At 38.9% G+C, this 24,477-nt stretch overlaps 1 protein-coding gene across 6 annotated transcripts in view; it reads right to left on the bottom strand.

Annotated features, from left to right (window-relative positions):
• Positions 1 to 24,477, bottom strand: part of MAP2K5 (mitogen-activated protein kinase kinase 5) — a 141,434-nt gene that overhangs the window by 51,554 nt on the left and 65,403 nt on the right. For all 6 annotated transcript variants that reach the window (XR_007507480.1, XM_049812260.1, XM_049812262.1 and 3 more), the window contains 4 exons: positions 19,622 to 19,695; positions 18,642 to 18,692; positions 15,351 to 15,422; positions 2,304 to 2,333 (listed from right to left, as the gene is read on the bottom strand). Coding sequence is in view for 5 of the 6 variants with exons in the window: in XM_049812260.1 (XP_049668217.1) it covers positions 2,304 to 2,333; positions 15,351 to 15,422; positions 18,642 to 18,692; positions 19,622 to 19,695 (227 nt within the window). In the remaining variant the exon portion in view is untranslated. The remainder of the gene's footprint in view (positions 1 to 2,303; positions 2,334 to 15,350; positions 15,423 to 18,641; positions 18,693 to 19,621; positions 19,696 to 24,477) is intronic.

Genomic DNA, 24,477 nt, shown 5'->3' with positions numbered 1-24,477 from the left:
AAGATTATATAATGATAGTGTGACGAATAAGTGTTAGCAAAATAAATACTTATAAAAGATGTGGAGAATGAGAAGTGCTAAGTTCTATCACTAAAATATTCTACTAAAGGCCAGAAAAAAAATAAATCATACTTTAGTCTTACTGGCATCTTGCAGGAGTCCTGAATTTCCACACTGCAATGATTCCCCCTATAAATCTTATTCATTTAAACTGAATTTACACACACCATTTGTCTGTGTCTTAAAAATAGAGAAAAAGGAAAAAAAAAAAATTTTTTTCCAGCTACAGCTGGAGACAAACATTCATTTGCAGGAAATTTCAGGTGTCCTCAGACATGTATCCATACTTTCCATTTTGAGGAGAAGTAACTCCAAGTTATTTAGGGACAAATTCTGCACACACACATATGATTAGCTTCATTCATTCGAATAAGCCCACTGAAGTGAGGAGGATTTACTCAAATGAGTGACTGCAGAATCAAGCCCTTATGTAGGGAGATAAATAGATATTTAGACATAAAAAAAAACCCCAAACCACTAATTATCCCCCTAATCAGAGTAGGTTTCTAAGGGTTCTTGTGACCAGCTATGTAAGTACTTGTCTAAAATACATATTCTTCACATAAAAATCCTTATGAAAAGCAGTTTCTTGAAAAGCTTAATAGCTACATTTTAAAGTTTCACCTCCTCAACTGTTTTACATTAAAAAATATATACAATTTCATGGACTACTGACTTGCCAAATATTCTTTTACAAACCCGATCCGCTTTTTTAATTAGAATAGCAAAAAGGATCTTAAACTAGCAATCATGTTTTGCTCCCAATTCAGAAAACAAATTTTTGTCGAGAATCATACATAATGTATGCGCTCTAACTTCTTTCCCCAAGCTCCAACACTCCTGTGAACAGAGGGTTATCTGAAATTGTACCCCACGTCACTTCGATTTAGTGTTATAATACACCATCTACAATGAACATCAAGACACTCAATGAGCACAAGTGAGTACGCCAATGTATGAAGGACACTTCAATACAAGAGCTGCTTTTTCAATCCTCTCTTCAAAGGAGAGGGGTACATTTTAAAATATGGATAAAATACGCAAAGTACATTCTGCTAACCAGCTACAGCTCTCTCAGTCAGTAAACATTTTCCATAGGAGATGAGAAAGTGAAAAATCAGTATATTTCTACATATGCAAAACCTTTGCAAGTCCATAAAAGTGTCAGGAGAATTTGCTTAAAACAGCTTATAAAAATGGGAGAGAGAATGAGTCCCAGCCTATTATTCAATAACCATGTTTGTGAGGCATCTGCATAATCTAACCATGCATAAATTAGTATGTGTATTACAACAGTTATTTGCATAATAATAGCAAGTTAATAGATGCTTAAAGAGCACAGACCAACACCACCTTTAAATCAGACATGCCTCCAGGCATTCTGATCTGTATAGACCAAGATGCAGAAAACAGTGTTCATAAAACATATGAAAACATAAAACCCACATTCAAATAATTCATTTTAGTCCCTGGACACTTCACTTTTTCCCCTCTCCCAGGAAAGAATAATTTGAAGAACTACAGAACAGTTTGTTACTATGAATTCTAACATCCATCTTGCAATAAGAATTTAAAGTAATCATCAAAGCTATTTCTGGATTGGTTGTTTTGTTCAGAGCCTCATGTTTTTTCAAGCATACAAAGTAAAATACTACGTGGTAATGCAGGGCTCAGCACTGGCCTAACCATTACCACTGAAGATGGAAATAGTTTTACTACCAACTTCAATGAAACTGAGTTAGGTCAGTGGAAAGTTAGAAAATGCCAGTATCTAAATAAAATACTAATATTAGGTCCTCTTAAGAGGGAAAATCCAGAGCTCCTTTAAGTATTCCATTCACATTATATTTTTGACTTGAGAAGATTTTAGACCATCGTACCATTATCCAAAATCGGAGTTAAAAATTAAAATATAAAAAAGGAGTAGATACACCTTCCTGCTTCAAAAGCACTGTTGTACATACTGGATTATTTTTTAATCTCATAAAAAAAAAATCATTAACATCATCATAATTTTCATTGTCTCCAGGGAAAGAAAATCTAGAGTTTGGAGAAGAGAAAAAGAAGTGTGTGTGGGGGGGGAGATCAATAGAGACTTCTAAATTACTCCTTCAAGATACCACTTTTCAATTTAACAGGACAGATTTATTTGTATGTGGCTCAAATGTTCACAATTGCTCTCTGCACCTTCATACATAGGAATGAATGTCACAGTGGCAAACAGCAGTAATGAACAATCTTACCTGAGGATATGGAAACCTCCCAAGAGCAAGCTGGGAAAGGAAATAATATTTGTCTAGTTATATAGATTTGCATGGAGGGCACATTTTCTTAAACAGAGAAAAGTACTCAACTCTTACTATTGTATAAATTGGAAAATGTCAGCAAAAGTAATTCTGAAAACACACAAAGAGCTGTATTTAGAATGGAGTCATTCACAACAATTACCCCTTGTTCTACCTTTCTGAGTAATTCTGTATTTCTCCAGCTCTTTTGTCTGTACCACTCAGTAACACTGTTTGATGCCCAAGCTCCTGAGGACTCTAAATTAAACCAGTTCAGCCTCAATAGCGAGGCCAATGACACTGACCTTTACTGATAATTATCTGCAATGAACAGGTATTATAGAGCATGCACTGAACTCCCAAAGTCCTTCCTTAACTGGCTCAGAGTAAAATCTGGGTTATAGAGCTGAGGTTTGTTTCCTTATCGGTGTCAAACCCAGCTAGGACCCTGTGAGCAGGATCTGGAGAGAGATCATGGCACCCACAAAAAGACACTTCATCTTTTCTTCAGATCTACTTTCAATTGCATACGATATCAACTGGATTGGTTCCCCACACTGTTTTTTAAGTCCATTGATGCATTACTAGAGTATTTGCTAGTACCAGTATTAGACCCAACAACAGTACTACTGTTGCCATAATGCCATAGCTAATAAATATTCCATGATAAATTCTTTGTACCAGACTTTAGGTTTTCCCATTTGCTATCTGAACCTTGGAAAAGATTTCAGCAAAATACAACTAGTTTAAGGTTTTTTGTTTGCTCTTCAGTGAAGGATAAAGGTTTTCAGAGTTGACACAGACTCCTCCAAAAGGGCATTCAGAGCAGCTCTGTTCTGACCTGCTTTCTGGATAAGCCCACCTCTCTCCATGGTTTACAGAGGAGCCATAGTCAGATGAGCTTCCCTACGCTCTGGTTAATCTTCATGAATCCTGCCCTTACCAACCTTCAAGAAGGAGGTCTACCAAAGAGGTTATGGATGCACTACTATCGTTGATTTGTCTGCATGATAAACTAGGTATATTCACATCAGACTGAGTAATGGCATTAATGCTGAAGGTCTAAGCCATCGTGTCATGTACTGTAAAGGCTAAAGCACGCATCAGTGCCGGGCAAAAGCTCTTTCATGGCACCTGTATTGCCCCCAATATTTGAGCTCCTCAGTGCCGTGGTTACTTGATCTAGCCAGATTGCAGCTGAGGCAGCTGTGCTAACCTATGATGAAATTTCAGCCTGGCTGGCAGCACAAAACTATCCTAAGTATGAACAATAAGGCATAGCCAGAGCTGTAGCAAGGTGAGGAACTGATGGGGCATAGACCAGTAGACATACTCGAGCCTCACCAGTTCAGGAAAAGGTCATGAGAAGGTGGCGAGAAGAAGCTGACAGCATGAGTAGAAGCAACCAGAAAACAGCAGAGATGGTGCCCTTTCTGCAGTTCCAGCTGCTGCCCAAACCTAGTATAGTACTAGCCACTTGGCTGTGAGCCTTAGCAAATACTTCTTTTCTTAGCAAAAACTTCTTCCAGATCCTCAGAGGAAAGACATTACAAAAGCAGAGTAGGTCCTGAAGCATTTGTGTAAGAGAGGCATGCAAGAGAAACCCAAAGAGGTCAAACAACTTTTTTGGTGACTACTCTTAAAAGAAGCTTCTGCAATATTGAGGTAGTATTTGTCCTGAAAAATCTACTGACATACCAAGTTGGTTCTAAATGGGCTACTCGGTTTGTACAGTATCTCTGAACGCTTACTTGCTGCACAGACACATCACAGTTATAGGAACTGTGTATCTACATTTCCATGCATCACTGAAAAATCTCCCCAAATTTTCCTAAATATCTCATCAGTGAGAGTTTGCATAGTCACTGAGGAGAAGCCACTATGATCTGCTGTTATCAGTATGGTGTTGAGCAAGGAGCCCTGCTAGCAATAACACATGCAGTTTTTCCGAGACGTTTCTATTGTGCCACTCATCTCTCTGAAAGTTGTGATCTGCTTTAGACTTCCATCTGGGCATCGCTGTGTTTGCTTAGTTTGCAAGACCAACAACTACATAATATAGAAGAAATCAGGCTTACAAGAGACACTGGAATAGAGAACAACATTAAGGTGACAAGACAAGTGAGATCTCTTCAGGTTCTCCAAAGCAATCCAATTTAAGCTAGCTTCCTACTTTGGGTTTCTTCTGTGGTTTGTCTTCCAGGTTTGCCTTTAAGACTCAACTCTTTGGGGTGAATTCTGCCTTTCAGTTTTGTTTCTGGTGCAGTGCTGAGTGCAGTGCTTCTCTTTGCAGCAAATTCATCCCCATAACAAAACCTGAGCCAAGCAGGCTTGATCGCCATCTCTTCTATCACTTGTGTCTGGTTCACAGCTTCCCCCAGCTCAGAGTGTCACTCCAGTCACTCTCTGAAAGCAGGCTTTGAAATACAACATTAAACAGTTAAGCAAAGACCCTACGTTTTCTGTTACGCTCCGTCTTAAGGATCAGGAGCTACTGAAACATACTCTTTTTTGTCTTCTCTTCTTTTGGGAGGACCGTCCTTAACTTTCAAGAACTGCTCAAGATCCTAAGAAGCACTGCTGCTGTGATAGCCTATAAATGCCTAGAAATAAACCTATAAACATCAAACACTTTTCCATGAACAGAAGTAGAAGAAATCCTGATTTTTCCAATGACTACTGGCTTAAGAATGGTCATTACAATAGCTACAGACTTGTAGAAATGTAATAGTTATCCCACTGTAGAACAAGAAGATAATTATGGCTATAGGCACAGGGCATCATTCTACAGATCTTATCGAAGTAGAAAAATGGCCACTGCCTCGATGATGACTTATAAACTAAGCATTTCCATTCTCACTGACGACTCCTCTCCCTGACCACACACCTCAGCAGGGGCTCCAAACGTAGCAGAATAATTGGGGAAAGAGCAGTTTTCTGCCAGACATAAGTACGGGGTGTATAAATGAGCTTTGAAGAACCCAAAATGCATCAGGAACAAGTTCTTTGGGGATTCTTAAAAAAGAAAGATGTTTGTCAGTGAAACTGCTCCTTGACCGAGAACTGCAAAGCAATACAGCCACGGACAGATCATGTGCCAGTTCTGCATCCCCCTGAACCATCACTCGATTCATCTCGTCAGAGTTGTTTCCTCCCTGCAAGATTGTCAAGGTATTATAAATTAAGAAACTTACCAAAGAGTATGTAATCTTCCCTGAAATAGCCCGCAGATATGTCACTGTACTAAATGTGTTTCAGATTTAATGAAGCTTTAATGTCCTTTTTAATTTTGCCTGTTTCTATATCACCAGGGGTCGAGCAAGGCAATCAGCACTCAAGAGGGTGGTTTGGTTTAAAACTAGGAAAAACTCATTTGCTTATGAGTTGCACTGTATTTTCTTAATTAAATTTACTAAGTAAAATGGTTTAAGTTCAGCCAACCAGTGACCTCTGTATGTAGATTTAGATTTATAAATAGTGTCACAGTTAAAGTAAAGAAAAAAATCCACAAAAAACAAACAGATTAGAGCTTCACTAAAGGGATTTTCATACTCTCTATCATCTGTCTCAAGGAAGTCATATAAACATATGCAGCACAGGCCCAATGCAGAGTACAAAAAAATGTATACTACCAAACTAACACACTGTCAAAAACTTACCTCCTCTGCATTTACACAATGAAACTCTGGGACTTGCAATTTTATTTTTAAGGTATTATAACAAAAATATGGCATTTCCATTCACACTAGTTAGTTTTGGGAACTGATCAGTATTTTATGTAGTTCTGGATATCAAGGAGGAGAGAAAGGAATGCTTAAACTACAAGGAGCTGGTTCTCATTTCCCTACGGATACCTTCCTACTACCCAAGAACTGTAAAAAACATAATTTTAAAAAGGCCCAGTGAATTGCAATCCCAGCATGGTATGGAAATACAAATGAGAATCAGACCATATCAGCAAGAATTATGTCAGAATAACACCCTCCTACGCCATTTCACCTTAGAGCAACTACATGTCTGTGTAGGGTTTTTTTTTTGAGGGGGGAGTTGGGGGTGTGGTGGTTTTTTTTTTAAAACCATTACTTTCTTACACGTAGAAGTAGCCTATCAGAGCACTTAAAATGCTCACCTTATGGAGTCCAGTGAGGTTGTGTCCTGAAAAATGATGTGCACTTCCAAGTGCAAGTACCTGGTAGGAGCTTTCCCCCAGACTTGGAGAGAGGTGCAGATGGATGCAGGGGGTGCACCATCAGATTTTAAACCAGTACTTGATAAATTGAGAAATAATCCCAGATTATTAAATAACAGGCAGAGGTACAGTGTGCGTATATACTGATTTTTTATCGGACTATATATAAAAACACATAAGGGAAAGCAAAAGGAACATGAGGCAGGCAGTTTTGGTAGAGGCAGGTGCCTAAACCCTCTGTACTGAGCAGCCACGAGAAGGGCTGGAAAGCAACTCTAACCTGTTCTCAAATACATACATTTAATGTGCAGGTAAGCGAACACAAAATTAAAATGACTTGTTGAAATAATGTAATTAACAATTTTGGAACTGAAAATGGAAATCCAGAAATCCTCACTAACAAAACACCTTCTCTACGTCACTTTTTACTTGCCTGCCTTTATATTGTTAATAAGAATTAGAATAGCAACTTGGTCTGTATCCTGTTCGGAAAGTGACTGAGGGAAGGAAGTTCAAAACATATTTTTAGGACACTCAGGCAATAAAGACTTCTACTTAGATTATTGTCTATGTTGTGCAAGTTGTTTTTTAATTTACAGTTATACTGAGAAGCATGGGATGTTTTTATTCTTAATTTAGACACATTCCATGTTTCTCAGCATAACTGCAAATTGAAAATAAGCACTTACAATATTGCTAGTGATCTAGCTGAAGGAGGACTTTATAGTCTGAAATGTTCTAAAATTTGTTCTTAATTACCTTGTGCACATTTTACACAATTAAATTTCCATCTAAGGATTTTGCATTTAGATTGTGCACTGCAGTTAAACCCTCATTTTATGGAAAAGCAGCCACCACTTCGGAACATTCAGACACAGGAAACTTTAAAAATCAGACTTAACTACTGGATAACATAAAATTCCCTAGGTGAAATTTCATTCCAAGACCAATTTATACATTCCTAGATAGATGGCTTAAAACCACCTGAAACTCTGCAGGGTATGGACCTTAATAAATATTAAATACCTCAAAAACTACTCTAAGATTTTTTTTCTTTCCTTCTAATATCAATTTCACTGTCCTCTTATTGCACAGTTAAAAAAAAAAAAAAAAAAAAAGAATCCAAAAGGATATAACAGCAATTTACCAGCGTTAAAGTGCTTCTGAGGTTAAACTGACAACAAAGAAGAACAGAAACACAAAGCATCTTGAAGTAGGGTTTCAATTAAATGTGCAGGATTTAGTAATGCAGGACGAAAAAAGAGTTACAAATTAATTTAATCTTCTGCCTATAGTTTGCAGCTGCACTCCAAAGTGTCTGGGGCTTAAGAACAAAGCCTTGAAAGGCCTCAGAGTGAGGAAAGCTTCAATTTTTAATGTATAACGCCATTAGCTGATAACTTGTGGAATCTGCGACCCCTGCGGAGGGGCATAAGCGCGGGTAACAGAGACTGATGAAGTGACATATTTGTTCATGTCTAGGACTATGAGAAAGAAGGTTATTACTAATACCGTCAGGCCCAACAGAAATATGCCCTAATAACCTTTGGGACATTCCTTGGCTTGAGCAGATGAGTTCGAGATCTCTCTACATAAAATATATTAAAAATCAAAGCCTAATTCACCTTAATTAAAGATAATTAGTTTCACTTTGACTTCTTTTAAATATGAACTATAGTAAATGCACTGCAAACTAAAGACTGCAGACAATCATGATTAAATTGCACATTTCTTCCTTGCCACAAATCCCTTACATTACTAGGCTTTTACCACTACATCTTCAAAGGTGTTACTCAGAATAGCAACGCCTTTTCTAAAGGGAAAAAGGTGGGACGTGGGCCTTTCAGGGCCAATCTATGAAAACCGTCAGGTGTAAAATTTACACAAATGGTTCATAACGATTAATGAGACTACCTGTTTGAGCGGAGAGGCTTCCTGCTTATTTGTTTGCTGGGTTTAGATTCAATACCTAAAGGAAAAAAAAAGTCAAATTTGGTTGTGCTGGTGGAAATGCAGCTCAACTTCAGCTGTTCTCCATCTCCACCGGCATGAGAGAGTTCACCCACCATTACAAACCAATTAAGTAACAGGGAAAGGCAGGCTCAACTGACAAACATTTCTAAATTTTTCACTTTTTAAAAGTAGAAACAGCTATACTACACAGAATAAGAATAGGGAACATTAATCTATACTACATAATCCTATATATTACAAATACACCACAGCTGATGTTATTCCTTAATTGTCCACTCATCTATCTACTCAGGTAGAGAACTGTATTATTTATTTTGCTGCCGCACAGACTGCCCACAGTGGCCTAAGAGCAATTGCCGAGAAACATGATACATTGAGGTCTCAACCCGTGCAAACTGTACCTAAACTTACACTTTATTGCAGCTTAGTTCACAATCTTCACCTAATATAGGGTTACATCCCAGTGCAGCAAGCGGATAAATCATCCTGGAATATTACTCTGACTAAGTTTAGCTGTGAGTGGAGCATATGTGCTTCCGAGTCACTGAAGCAAAGGCCCATAAAATACACTAATTACTGGAAGTTATGGTCACTGAGTGATTGATAGCACTCTGCGAGGCAACTTCCCTGTTTTCAGCTATTCTGACGGGCCTCCCCCACCACACGGCAATTATTAATTCATGACCCAACCCTCAGGCACTGGTACTTTTACTTCTAATTCCGCTACCGCAAAGATCGTGATGTAGCTGGACATTGTCTTCGTCCTGGTGGCCACTGAAGATGGCAGATGAGGAAGCAGAGCTAACGGCCACTGCTTGGAGTCATCGCTCGAAATAGCTCAAGGGTGGTGGGGGGAATCTAGGCTAGCTTTCTCCTAAGAACAAGTTTCTGAAACACATCATTCTGTACAGAATGACTAAAACTACATAAATATTCTACGATGAGGACAATTCAAGTTGCTGAGCAAACTCTGGCGTGTGCTACAGCCACACTCAATGGCTGAGCAAAGCCTGCAACAATTTGTCCATGCAAGTCACAAACATCACACTAGCTATAGTCCTTACGAATACAGAGTAACAGGATGAGGCTCACTGCGAAAAAAGCACTTTTTATTTTCTTGTTTTCCTTAATCCTAAATGAAAGATGGCTGTTACTAAATAATCACACCTACGCAAATATCAGTGGTCTAAGCTGCAAGACCCAAGGGCTCAAGGCATGAGTCTGCTCCCAGCCATACTTCATGAAACCAGAAGAAGGCCAAAAATGAAACATTTGCTCCATGAAGTTGGTTGCTTTTCAAGAATGGTCTGGCCAAGGGCTGGGGTCACAGAAACCAGTGCTGCTTGAGGCCCTGCTATCGGCAGAGAGACGATGTCAGCCCACAGAGATGGTAATCCAGCATTTTCAGAAACACTTGGTTTAAGTTTTCTCTAATAGTAATATTATTTACAGTAATTTGCAGTGACAAACTAAACACCTATCACATCCAAGCATTGCTGGTTATTAGATGGCTAGGCACAGAAGTGGGGCTCAGTGTTTTTATTAGTTTAGAGAAGGCTGGAATTCAATAAGGAAAAAAAAAGGGGGGGGGGGGGTAGTACTTTAAGACAGATAATGCTGTATCTATTGAAACTTGCCCAGATCCATCTAATGCATTAATTTAAGAACTTCTTCAATTCTCAGTGTAGGAGTGAGGAAATCATGCTCTTCACATGTTTGCTTAATGATGACCTCATGCCTTCTGCTATGAGTCATTCTCAGTGGTTCTACCAGCACCAGTGGCATCACCATGGCAAGGTGTTTCCCAGCCTCTCCAGTTTAAACAAGCAGAATAAAATTCTGCTCATTCCAAGCACACAAAAGGCAAGGACAAGCCCAGTAAGACCTGTCACTTGATTGGAGATGCCTCACTTCAGCCAAGTATTTTGTTACCATATCAAGACTCCTGCTCTGCATGGAGATTAAAGGCAAATTCTCATTTCCCTTTTAAGCTTGACCCTTGCCATCTTCTAATGGGCTATTTTAATTAATATTCCTCCTCCTGCCTCTACTCAGTGTAGCTTTTGACACTGCAGGTCACTGCATGGTCCGTGTCTACTTCCAGCAGCCACACAGACATTCACAGTCATCTCATCGTGACTGTACCCCTTTCTACCAAACCTTCACCGAGTCTCCAGTGCCACTACAGAAACTATGCTGTGCCTACCGCCAAGCTTTGGGTCTCAGATCTGCCCTCCATGTGTCTACCTGCTGCTGTTTAGATAAGGGTGTAAAACTGATGAAAGACCAACCATAACATCCACACATAAGTGAACTCCTGCAGAAGACGAAATTGTGGTCTGCAGAACTTCCTGCAGATCAGCTCATAATCTCGATCTTGAACCATTATCACTTCAAAGCTGATGATATGTGACTGATCCCATATTTTAGACTCCTTCGAAATTCTGAAACCTCCTATCCTTGACCAGATTACATATACATGAATCTTTACATCAGTTTTATGCAGTTAAACATCTTAAAGATTGAAGTGCTTTAAGAGAATCATCTTAAAGCAGAGCTTCTTGCTCTTGTAGCACCCTCTTCAAACATGTTTCTCCACTTCGCCTTTGTGGTCTGAGTGAGCTCTTCTTACAACTCTCTCTGTGCTTGCAGCCCAAGTGTGCTGAACAGTCTAAAACTCCGTAATGCTGACATTGCACGCAATCAGTGTTAAACTTGCTCAGAAGATATATATGCCTGAAATACATGATGCAAGGCATGTTTGTGGTATATATATTGGTGTTCCTATAATATGGGAATGCACACAAATGTTGAAAATCTGTCATATGACTGCTTGAAATATTGCTTAAAACAGCATCTTAACACAAATGTCACAAACAACTAGCAACCCTTGAAAACTCTTGCAAATATAGAGATAACAGAGAACTCTGGTGACCGAAGACTTAAAATTCTCATTTTGGGAGTTTTAAGAACTTCTGACGTTAGAACTAATACACAAACTCCTTTTCCCTGAAGGAGAGAGCATTGATAATCTTTGCAAGGCAAGTTCATTTTAAAAGGAGACCTGAAACACAGGAAAGTAGCTACTGTTCTCAGCAGAGGACAGTGGAAAGTAGACATTAGGATGTGATACAAAAGGAGGTACAAAAAGGTATCGTTAGCCAAGCACATGAGCTCACATTCTACTTCCAAAACTTACTCGGTTTGTGGCATAAGCAAATCACTTCCACTTCCTGCATTTCAACAAAATATAATACCAATTCTATCGGTAGATAAAATGCACCCTGGATCTTCTGGCAAAGATCTGCAAGCCTATACTTTGCCTCAGTGAACAACTCGGATCACAACTGTATTCCATTCCCTTTCCACAACTCCCTCCTCCTCACCTACCATCTCCTTGTGGTACGCAGGAGACTCTGGTCCTCAGTCTCTGGAGAGTGCCAGCACTCCTCAGCAGGCAGCTTTGAGGTGGTAAAATCCAGGGAAAAAACAAGAAGCAACCCTCTGTGGAAGCACAGGAGGACCTGAGAACACACCAGTCCTACAGGGTCCCACCAAACCTCTTCTCACCCACCTTCTTGTCTCTTAGAGCAGTCTCTTATCCCAGGAGAAGCAGCTCAGCTGAAGGCTAAACCTACTCCTCAAACATGTCCACAAAAAGGCACCACTGGGCAAGAACGCTGCCTATCAAAACCCAACAAGATGTATTTTATCCCACTTTGGATGCTTTAAAGTTCGCTTTTAGGATAGCAGCCATGCAAGGTAGGATTGGAGTCGTATTGGAGAGTAACAAGAAATATTAGGCAATCTTATTTATCCTCCTGTGCAGGGCACACGTCTTGGAGGGAGACTGAATCGCTTACAGAGTGCACACAGCACTCTGACTCAGACCAGTCAGCCTGGAGTGTATTTTATGACTGAAAATCAGCTTTTATAAATGAAAATGCTGACACAGTCTTCAGTGTAGTGACAGCAGTGTCATTGGTTTAAATTGAACTTGCTTTGTCAACGCAAGAGCACTTAAATAAAACATCTAAAAACCTCCTGAAAACACACAAACTATTTGTGATGAAACACTTATAAAATTTAATTCACTTCAGAAAATCCTGAAGAAAGAAATGCAAACTCCAAAAAAATGAACGAATAATAGTAGAAAAGCTAGCAGCACTTTTTCTTTTTTTTCTTTTTATTATTTTTATTTATTTTTTATTTTTTGGCAAAGGGAAGACTGAACACCCTCAGACACCTCTTACTTCAAAAGGAACAAGAATGCTTACCATCTCTCAAAACTTAGGTGGTACCCACACCTAATACTTTTCACAGTCTGCTAGTGAGTTTTTGGGGGCAGTTTTCTTAACCTTCAAAAGTAACAGTTCAGTTTCTCATTACACATAGTTTTGCAGCAAAGAAATTCAAGACATTTTAAAGGCTCAGAAGAATATTAAAGAAAATGAGAATATTTACTCAGCTGCTGTTTTATATTATCATACATCAGAACAGCCCTTGCTAACTTGGCCCCACATGCCATTTCTTTTAAATTAATGTGCTATAACTGTGCTAGCGTGAAGTTGTAGGGATTGGAGTATTACACTACTAAATGGAGAGGATTTCAAAATCCTACAGCAAATGATAACTTCCCTTTTTAACAGTTCCATCAGCAAAACCCACTACCAATCCCCATGTCGATGCAGTGTTACTTTAATGACAGTGACCTTGTGTGGCTCTTTGAGCATCTTCTTCACCTTTTTTGAGACATTTTTCTAAGCCACTGTCTTTGCTTTCATCATTTAACACATCACTCAAACCACTTCAATAAAACAGCGATCATGTTGAAGAGAGGTCTCGGAGGACCAGATGACATACCAATTAACAGAGCACACAGAACCAAATTGTTTTTTCTACATTTGGTTCAGAGGACAGTCGTGGAAAGTGAAGGGGGGGGGGGGGGCAGTTGAGAAGGTTTAGAAGAGGAGAGCAAATGCAAATTAAAGGAGTTTTCCTAATGTTGGCTAATATAATGCGAACTTCATCCTTCAAATCAAATTCATGACCAGACAGGTTACCTACTAATAATCCTAAACTAAACTCCAAATACCTTGGTCTACATGGTAAATCATCGGATTTCTGCTGCAAATCAAAATACATTTTTTTATTCAGCAAAGGAACTGGTAAATTCTTGCTCTATAGGACTTCTGCATTTATATCACTCTTATTTCACTGTGAATCAGGAAGAACACCATAGTCAAGTCTTAACGTAATATAATCTCATTTTAGCCCTTTGTTGGCTAGATTAATGTACAGAGTGCGTGAGTACATTCTGTATCTCTCCCAAAATTGTGAGGGCTCTCCAGCATCGCAAACCATTAAAATTTGCAGTAAAACAAATTAAGAGAACTGCATCCCCTGTGACATGTTAAAGTATGTCATTACTGTAACTCAGAGTTAGCTTCGGTCAGACTCTGGAAAAGATCTGAATGCAGTGATTCAGCATTAAGTGTTTTCATTTTGGTTAAAACTGATCTGGCAAGGAATTTATTGTTTGAAAACATAACAATAGTCTTGGTTAAGTTTTAGGCTACAAAATGTGAAATTTGCGTAGATGCAGAGGGCCAGCACCAAGACTACTTAACTTCTACCTAATCTTCTGCTAAAAACATCAGCCGCACTTCACCAGAAGGTATGTTCAGCTTCACCTTAATGATGCTGTAATATACCAGAAAAGGAGGGAAGGGCACCTATATTTTTCAGTCAATCATACCACGCCTTTGCCAGGCTGCACAAGAAAGATGATGCAAGTCATTGATGGCTTGAATGAACTGTTCTTCTAGGAAGAAACAACTGCTCCAAGACTGGAGATCTTTCACGGGACTGACCTTGACTTGAAGAAGTCTCCTGAGAGCTTATTGCTCAAGCTCGCAAGGCTACAAGGGTTTCCAACTGTAGCTCACTTGTTTGTGGCCAGCCCAGGCCAGCGTGAAAAAGGCTACGCGAACACAACCTTCTGTGACCACCAGCCCAGAGCTGCCTGTCCCTCCTCCCAGACCAGACCAAGACAGATGTGATTTTACTGGTCAAGACGCAGTCCTAACACAGGTATTTCTACTCAACTTACACACTCTAGGTTATCTTTCCTACAAACAATCACCCGTTTTTATGAAGTCTTTGGCATTCATGTTTGATGAACCCTAAGCTGAAAAAACCCACCTTTTTCCTGAATCAAAACTGACCTGGTTCTGACTAAACCTGCAGAAAGCATGGGTTCCGCACATTCTCTTTGAACTGCTTTATTTTGATCAGACTTTCTCCTGCTTGAAACTATGTTTGTGAGACGTCTTTCTAAAAGCCCTTGTGAATGCTTAAACTCAAACCCTTTATTTAATCACACAAGGAGAGACTTGTACCATCGTGCAAGTATTTCGGCAAAGATTTTGCAAGGCCATTAACAACCTCAAACCTTGAATCTGCATAATACAATTTTAACCCTAATAATAGCCCACTCTGTCCTGGCCTGCGAAGATGCAATACAGAAATATGGTCATCTTCAATCCCAGAGGTGTGGAAAGGATGCAGAGGCACCCATGTACCAGGCCCTACTTCCTACTCTCATATGGAGTTTTATTAGAGGGTTTAAGACTGGGAAATGGTTTGTACAGAGGCTCTTTGTATCTAACCAAATTGAGTGCAGTGAGAACAGACCCATTCTAAATACAGCCAAGAAACTTAGCAATAGTTAAAAGCATGCATATATAAAAGAGTATACAAAGACTACATTAAAATATTTTGATGTTAGATATCATTGGATTTTTGCATTGTGCACATGAAAATGAGAGATATTTGCATACCTCCATGAAGGAAATCCCTAGACTCCAAACATCCGAATGAATTCCATACTGTTCTCCTGAAATCCGCTCAGGCTGCAAAGAGACGGAAAGAAACACCTTCTTGAGCCTAGCAAACAAACATACGTACTTACTCCACAAAAGCTAGCCCAGGGCAAACAAATCAACTGAGAAAATGCGAAGACGCTTAAGCTCACCAGCTAACCTGGCAGAGAGCAAATCCACTCTTCAAACATGACTTACTTATTTTTGCCTCTTCTTTAAGAGCGAAGGACTCGGTTATGCTTAGACGTGTAGCCATGCATTGCTATGCACCTTGTAAAGTTGGCCATGGCATTTCTGTTTGGGCTGGTTTAGCCAACAAAAAAAGCCAATGGCTTGCACGTGCGCAAACCCCTCAAGTTGTGAGGGTCCAACGGTGCACACATCTACTGCTAAGCCCAGGCACGGCAGCAAGGTACACTAGGAAAACAGACTCCTAATGTTGAGTCAAGGGGTTGGGGAGTAACTATGGTTTAAAAAGAAAGTTATTGAAGCCAAAAGAATCAATGAAGTCACACGCCAGCAATTTTATTTTATATACTTTTTAATTTCATTTTTGACCTATAGAAAAAAAGACTTCATTCAAAACTATTAATAGCAAGTTTAACGCCTCATGAAATAGAAAGCTGTAAAATATAACTGCTAGTTTTTACTTGAAAGCTACAATTTAAGCATTTCCAAGGTCAAGTACAGCATGAAATGTAACAATAAAAGGCTCCATGAGACTTCTCTCCCCACTGTGCTGTTAATGCACCTGTCTAGCCCAACCACCTACAAAGCACTGGCTGTATTTTTAGTCTTTAATAATCCAGAGACCTTTTTTAGAAAACAAACTCCCAAATTAGTGCCAGCCCAATGTGTTTTCGGATGTTTACTCTGCACTGCTAATCCCAGGTCAAGAGCTTTTATCGCAGCATGAATGTTAAGTAAAAAACACAGTGCTGCCCACGTTATCTTTAAGGATAGCCTTCCACAACTGCCGTAACCTAAAAATCCACCCCAGAATGCAACTGGAACAAAATCTTTTTGACTGAACCTCATTTATTTTGTGCTGAACAGTGATCCAAAAATTTTATTTATTTATTTTTTTAAAGTTCATTAAAGGTAAGCCTTCATTAAGTATAGTTAGCCTAGGTCAGCATATCTGAGAAATGTTTGCAACAGCACCATTCATATATGGATACAATTTTTAAGCATCCTTTTATACTGATAAAGATCCTCCTAAAGATGCAGATATGCAGCCAAAAATGTACACCAACAGATACATCTGTCTTTATAACATAACATGGTATTGGCCATCCCAGCCAAGCATGTTTTGTTACCGGCAGACAGCGCACCTGTGTCAAGACGGTAAAACTCGCAGATCTTTTTAGTGCAGATGAGACCTTGGCCTTTCCTCAGCTGCCAAATCAGATGCATAATTCACACTGAACAATATTAAATTGTTTATTCTTCTGTTACAACAGCTCAAGTTTTAAACAGCAACTTATGTTTAGAACATCTGTATTCATGCAAGACAGTGGCAAGTAAATCATTTGAACTTTTAAACAAAAAGTCTAGTCACGTGAATTTAAGAGTATGGAAAAGAAGATAAAAATAACACATGCATAATTAAAGTGTGCAACACAGAGATCATCCTAAGGATACACAGCTCAAAAATATTTTCTCTTAAAAATTGCTACAACTGATTACTTATTATTACAGAAAATAATTTTGGATGAAAGTGGTGATAAAATGATTTTACAGAAAATGTATTTTTGTTGGAAATCTTAATTTCTCAATCAAAAAGCTTTTTTGTTTATTTATTTTAAACAGAAACCTCAGTTTTTTTAATGGTTTCAAATTCACTCAGTCTGCCAAGTAGGCAAACCAAAGCTTATGACCTTCATTATTTTTTGATGACTAGACTATAAATTTGATGATGACAAATGACTCATTCAGCAAGCAAAACAATTTTAACACAAGAAATCAGATCAACTATGTTTTAGCTTAAACTTCTCTTTTTCAATTAATAGATGAATCTATCACATTCATCCATGAACAATAAGAAAAAAAAAGTAATTTATTTAATGTACACCTGGGAAAGAGAACAGTAATCTTGATTTGTACACTAAAAGCATAATACAATTTAATTCTCAGACCTGCTTAAGACCACTCTAAGAGTAACAGCTGAGTTGGAAAAGTTGATTAATCTGAAGCTGTTTATTTGTCTGAATCGCTATATTCCAGTTCTTTTAGAAAATGAAGCCACAGAAATCAGCAGGCTTACTAAGGAAAGGTGGTAATACATTAAGACCAGATTTTTTTTCTCTCTCTTTTTTTTTTTTTTAATCATTTTTCTGCATATACTATTCTGATGACACAGGATAGTCGAAGTCTTTCTAGGATGGTGGCATGAGTGTTTCAGAAGCCACATAATGAGTACACCTTGACTAGAAAAGCACTTAGCAAATAAATGGACACCCTGGTCTGCTTTCTTCTTACAAGAAAGTAAGAAAAAATACCTAAGTGCGATTAAAGGTCATGGATTTCTCTCTCCTCTTTTCTGAGGTTTGAAAAATACAAGTATCAACCACTTTGTAATGTTTACACTTTTTTTTTTTTTTAAACAAGCCAAACACTTATTTTTTCCTCACTATTATAACAGAAGTAGTTTGCTAAGAGAATTTTAATGCCCAAAATAAAAGTCAACAGTTAATATACCACTCTAAACTGAAGCATTTAAGTTTTCACATCTATTAAACAGAGAACTAAAATTAATCAAATTATTCTAACAGAAAATATATGCTAACTTTTGTAGTTTACTGCTTTGCTAAACTGCAGGCTGGGAGCAGCAGTTCCCAAACTGTGGATGGTATCAGACTGTCAGCGGCCTGCAGAGTTGCAGGCTATCAGAGGAAAGCTCTTTTTTGAACGTTGAACTGGCTCCCTTCTTTGTTCCCGGTTGTTACTAATGCAGTAAAGGCAACTGAAAACACATGAAAGAAACCCTTTTCCAATATTACTCTTCCCTATGAGCAAGAAGTGCAGTTGTCACTGGGCAGGCAGGTGAGCACAGATAGGAAGGCAGGGGGTCTGCAAGACAGTAAAAGGGAGTTGTTTCGTGGCACACGCCATTAAGTCATAGCTTATGCTGGGGATAGGGAGAGATGAAGTTTTGAGAATTGATTTAGAATATATCCTGCATTACACAGAACACGACTGTGAAGAAATACTTCTATTTAAATGTTATTCCTGCATAAATCCACTTACCGCCATATAAGCATTTGTTCCAACATACGTCTTGGCTATAGAATTCACCAGCTATCAGACAAAACAGTCTGTTAGAACAATATAAAGATAATGTGGAAATAAAATGGGCAATTATTCCTCATTTAACCTACAATCATCATTCCTATAAATCAACTAAAAATTATGTAAAAGGGAACAAATTTATCTGCAAAGGCATTAAAAATGATTAAATCTCTCTTTTGTTCGGAATGAGAGTTCCAATTTAAACAAGCACTGCATTACAGTTTATGGCAGATAACCTTAAACAATTCTGTTAAACAGGATGCTTATCGCTTTAGTACCCCAAACTAGTCTGATATAAAAAGTCAATTTGAAGTAGGATTGAACGCATTCATTTTTCAGTCAGCTGGCTCAAGATGTGAATAAAGCCACATTCATCACTTGAATGCAACGAGCACTAAATACGCTGGAGGGACAACAGACTCTGACAACTTATAATACAAGGCTGACCTTCTCTTTGGTCCTCATGTTTGGCTGAGAGTAAAGGTGCTGAAATTCAAATCAACATCACAGCAAGCTCATGGGTCACTATCAGAGAAGTTCTCCAGGGAGGCCCAAAATGGAAATTAATTAAAATTTGTGCTGCACATTGTAAAAGCCCACCACTATTGTTACTCCCAATATTAATTTTTATTGTGGGCCAGTTGGGCTCCCCAGACACATCTCTCGTTCTGCCCTCCCTTTTGTCTGGCCAAAACGCTTTCATATCAAAGCTGCATATCAATGAAGTTTGCTATTCGTAAGTAGTAATTACAATATCAGCAGTTTTTACTGTCATTAAACAATGAACAATCATATTCAGATGAAGAAAAGTCGCCCAGAGATTAAAAATGAATAGGGCTGTCCCAGCAGAGGGGAGCTTGCTGTGGGGCTGTTTGTCTGGCAGCCAGGTGATTTTGACATTAGAAGGAGAGCGGGCAGATATCTAAAGGGGGAATTACCTGAGTGCTAACCCCGAAGTCACACAGCTTCACCTGGCCTCGCGTGTTCACCAGCATATTAGACGGCTTCACATCTGTTGAGGGAACAAAACTGGATTTAATCTGTATTATCCTAGATACACACCACATATACGGAGATCGTTACGAATATTGGCATGATGGATTTTAATAGGAAATACTTCAAAGATATATTCCAAATGCAACCTCTGGTTTGGAACAGTCAGTAGCACAGATGACACTGAACCTCTCAAATACTAGTAAACCCTGTTACTAAATCACAGAATCATTTAGGTTGGAAAAGACCCTTAAGATCAGAGTCCAAATCTGCAGGTGACACCCATCTGGGAGGGACAGCAAGTGGACTGAAGGATAGGACCTAGAATTCAACAATGATCTTGACAAACTGGAAAATCAGACTGAAAAAATAAGATTAAATTCAATAGGGACTACATTTAGAGGGGGTTTAATCAACTGCATAAATATAGGATTAAAGAACTGCCTGGAGTGTAGGCTGGAGCAAGTCTGCAAAAAAGGATCTGCAGATTACGGCATGAAGGGGAAATGACAGAGAGGGAACAAACTCTGTCACCGGACAATTTAGGAACGAGCCAAAAGCAACAGCACAAACGGTGAAGCCTGTTTTCATATCAAGGAATAGCCAGGCTGACCTTTTAAGGTTCATCCCAGCCCTGCGACTTTGTATTCTAACACTGCAATTAACCCTGCCTCCCTGTTCCCCAACAGCCCTTGCTTAATTCCATATGGTGACAAGAGCAGAATTTAATAAAAAATTACAAAGTATCCCATACAAACACCTGTATATAGGAACACACGCAAAACACAAAAAATATAAGCCCATTCAAGGCTCCTTCTGCTACAAGAACGTATATACAGTGCAGCTTTCCTCTTGTGTACACCATTATTCAAAACTACTGGCTTCCACCTCCACAGCTTCTACTGCATAGAACAGCTCTGATCCCACATTTTCAGAGCTTTTGCACAGGTTAACTGCCAGCAACGCCTAAAAAACGATTACTAAACCTGGTCAAGCAAATAAAACATCAATGTACATCATAAAGCCAGATTGTCAGTGGCGCAAAGATCTTAACCCCATCTGATGTCAAAAGAAGTTGGTACGCTTCTGCTGCATACTGTAAAATTGACATGTAAACATCCAGCCTGACTGTACTGCAGGAAACATTGAGCACCTTTTCTGTTCCAGGGATGCCAGTCAGAAAGCATAATGCGCACGTTATGGCCTGGCTTAAACTTGGGAAGATTAGAGCACAGTGGCTTTGCCTAATCACTGCTTTCTTCTGTCAAAATGGATTAAAAGCAATAGCTTGTATCTTTGCCTTCTTTAAAAGTGAACACTAGTTGGGTGCAGATGGATGAAACCCAACTAGAGAAGAACCTAATTTTGTTTATCATTAAGTTTGCCTTTGTTTAGCAGATGTTTTCTGGTACCACAGTAGCTTGCTTAATTTGTCTCTGTAATGTAGAAATGTATAACCTCAATTAACAAGCTGATTAAATGCTTTCCTATATTTGAACTAAAAATCCAGTTTAAAAAGGGGAGCATTCAATAGTACATTATATAACCTAAGTGGATCTGTACATTTTAAGTTAGGTATCAATACTGCCAATACATTTTGCAATTTCCCCCAAAGCCAAAAGAAAAATTAGTCACAAATGTCTCCATCACGTTACAGCATCAACAGACTCAGTTTGTGTACCCCGATCTCCATTTATCTTTGGGAATTCAATCCGTGTGCTCCATTTTTGATGGATTTTTACCTATTCCCCTGCCTCAGGTGATGAAACACCACCACCGCCACAGAGCGATCCATGCGGTCGCAAAACCTCTCATACACTTCCCCATATTTTAGGATATGTTTTCTAACTAAAGCTTCAGGGAGACTCAAATATTTGCTTGTGGCAACCTGCTAAGCAGCACACCCCTCTCTGGTGTCGAGTGACTTTGCTAAATCTAACAAGACATGCCGAGTACATCAGCAGGCTCTATCCTGTATCCCGAGAAGAACAGTAAGTTGCACAGTAATCCTGTTTAACCTTCTTTCTAAAAATATGGCAGCCAATAGAGCTACCTCATTACTAGGCTTGCGCTGAATTGTAATGAACTAAACAGCAGGTGCAATTACAGACGCAGAAAATACTGACATTCTGCACCACGAATCCAGCAGTTGACAGCACTAACACTTCTAAAAGAAAACCGCAGTATAACAAGAGCCTCTTGCTTTTAACTGTAAAGGATGTAACAAAAATAATTAATGGCCAAATGGATGAGAGAAACATTTTGGTGCAGTATGACTGAAAACAGGTTTGTGGGATCAGGACCAGATCATCAGCATTGTTTTTTAACAAAGCAAAAATCCTTTCACTCCGAGTGAAGGGTCTGGGAAAGGAAAAGGAAACTCTGAGCGTGAAACGCTATGACCTCACGGAAAGTGATGATGATGCAACATGTACGCAGTCAAATTTTCTTTCTATAAGGACTCAAACACGTATATGTCATGAGTTCAGAGGAAGAAGCAGGGTGGTCTCCAAGTGCAGCCCACAAGTCCCCGTTCCCTTAACACAACTCACCAGAGGAAACCACCACGCCACATTTGTCCCCTATCCCACCAAGGAAGAGCCGAGGCTCTATCCAGCCATCACCTTGTGTCACTGGGGATCTGCAGACCCCATCTCCCCTTCCCTGCTATCACATGGGATGTGACAGTAAGTTGATATAGTTTAAAAATAATCTGTCATTCATTAAGCATGGCTTGATCCTGAAATTATTCCACAAAAAGAACTTTTAAAAAAAAAAAAATCCTGAAAAAAGCAATTAGCAATCAGTCCGTAAAGGAAGGGAAGCCTGTGCAGGTTGGGGACTCTACCGAGCAAGCTGCAGCCAAACAAACACTGCTAATATCTGTCCTTACAGCAGAATTTAAACAGCACTGCAAATGGAGGATTTAAGCAAATATTTACTATGAATTCCAAGGGTTGCATTGGTTTCCTCAAGAAAAAAAGGAAGCGACAATCCTAGACAAAAAAGTCACTTCACAAAATATCTCATATTGAAAGTGGGGAGAAAAATCACCCAGTCAGTAAATTAGCCTTTTTGTTTCATAAACTGCTTCAGTTAATGGGTTAAACATTTTTTTTTGGTTTTGGAAAACAAATGTGCATAAATAATGTTCTGCACCATCTGCTTGTGATTAATATTACTGTTTAGAAGTGAAAGAATTTAAACAAGAGCCAAAAGGGGTCATTATGCTCCCATTACCAGTGCTTGCTTAATACAAATTATTTCTATGAAGCATCATTATAGAGGATGAACAAGTCCTCTTTATGATATATCTAAGTCATTTCACCTCTCTGCAAATAAATCGGACCTCCAAGGTCTTACTTACCAGTAAACAGAATTGTCAGAAGTTCAGCTTTTTGAACACCAAACACTTCAGTCATCTTCTTTTATTGAAAAGCAAACAGATTAACAATTGTGGGGAGAAAACCCCCAGATTTTTACAAGCTCTCTCTTGACTTTTTCTGTCTTTTAAAAATATAAACCCACAGTATGCCAGGTTCAAGGGAGACGAGCTAAAAGAGCACAACTTTAGCCGCAGACAGCTCACAGAACATTACTGTTAAAGTGAAGCCGCTGGAAGAATGAAAATACTTTCTTGCCATAACAACCTCATCAGCATGCTTTTTGCAGAGGTCAGGATTATTTTTTTTCAAATACGGGTAAGTGGTCCATGAGTGTGCACATATGCGTTTAGCTATACATATATATAGATAAGTATGTATATGTACACATGCTCTAGTATTTTTGTTTGTGCTTCATTATATACAGCGCTATCGCTGATTATTTCTCACAAACCTAAAAACAGTGGCGGGGGGGGCAAGTCAAATACGCTGCTCTGGACATCTTTGGTGAAACCCTCGCCAAACCACAGTTACTGCTGAGAAGATGGGAACGCTCACTGTCCATATCGCACTAGTGCCTGTTTCTACCAACCAGCACTCCTCAGCTCCAGTAGCTTACATCAAAGCAAAGAGGATTTGATTATCCTTCTATGGGAATATCCTGGGGAAAAAAGAGATGGTCCGAGTGATGCACAAACCTCCCTTCTGCCATAGACAGCCACGCAACCAACAGACAGTTCAGGACGTCCAAATCATCAACTCTGCTCAAGCTCACAAATCACCAACCAGAAAAAACTTCCAAAACTCTGAGACAAATTTAAAACCTACTCAGAAACCAAGGTGCCCAAACCATGCAATACATGCTGGCCCCCAGTAAACAAGACAGTCATGCATAAAAATACAGATCAGTACAATTAAACACAAGCGGGTAACATTTATTTCATACATTTCTTTTAATAAGGAGGTGTGAACAGAGAAAAACGTACCACATAAAATGCATACGGTCTATACTTATTCTTGAACTTAACAGATTTTGGTTTGTCTTTATACAAACTTTGACTTTGTACATGATTAACTTGTTTAATTGCTAATTCTGTTTTAAATCTAAGTTAATTTCTCATTACCCTTCCATTTCTACTTCTTATCCTCTGGGGAAAAGAGCACACTTATCATTGGGACATTCTCACATCTTCCAAAGAAGTGGTATAGGTGTTAATCTTATGTTTATGTTTGATGTGGGTGTGATGACTATGACTACAGCTTTGGGTTTATTAACATGCACGGCTATCACCTCATTAGTTGCAAGGTTTGTTTTGAAGTTAAGCTGTAATATTTGCTGAAATGTCTGATCTGGAATAAAAGACTTGCTCATTGTTTGTTTCCTTTGCTTTAATCCACGCTCAAGTCACAAACTGTCG

Source organism: Accipiter gentilis, chromosome 10 (assembly GCF_929443795.1).
Source record: "Accipiter gentilis chromosome 10, bAccGen1.1, whole genome shotgun sequence".
NCBI classification, from domain to species: Eukaryota; Metazoa; Chordata; class Aves; order Accipitriformes; family Accipitridae; genus Astur; species Astur gentilis.
This window is presented reverse-complemented; position numbering and strand designations above follow the sequence as displayed.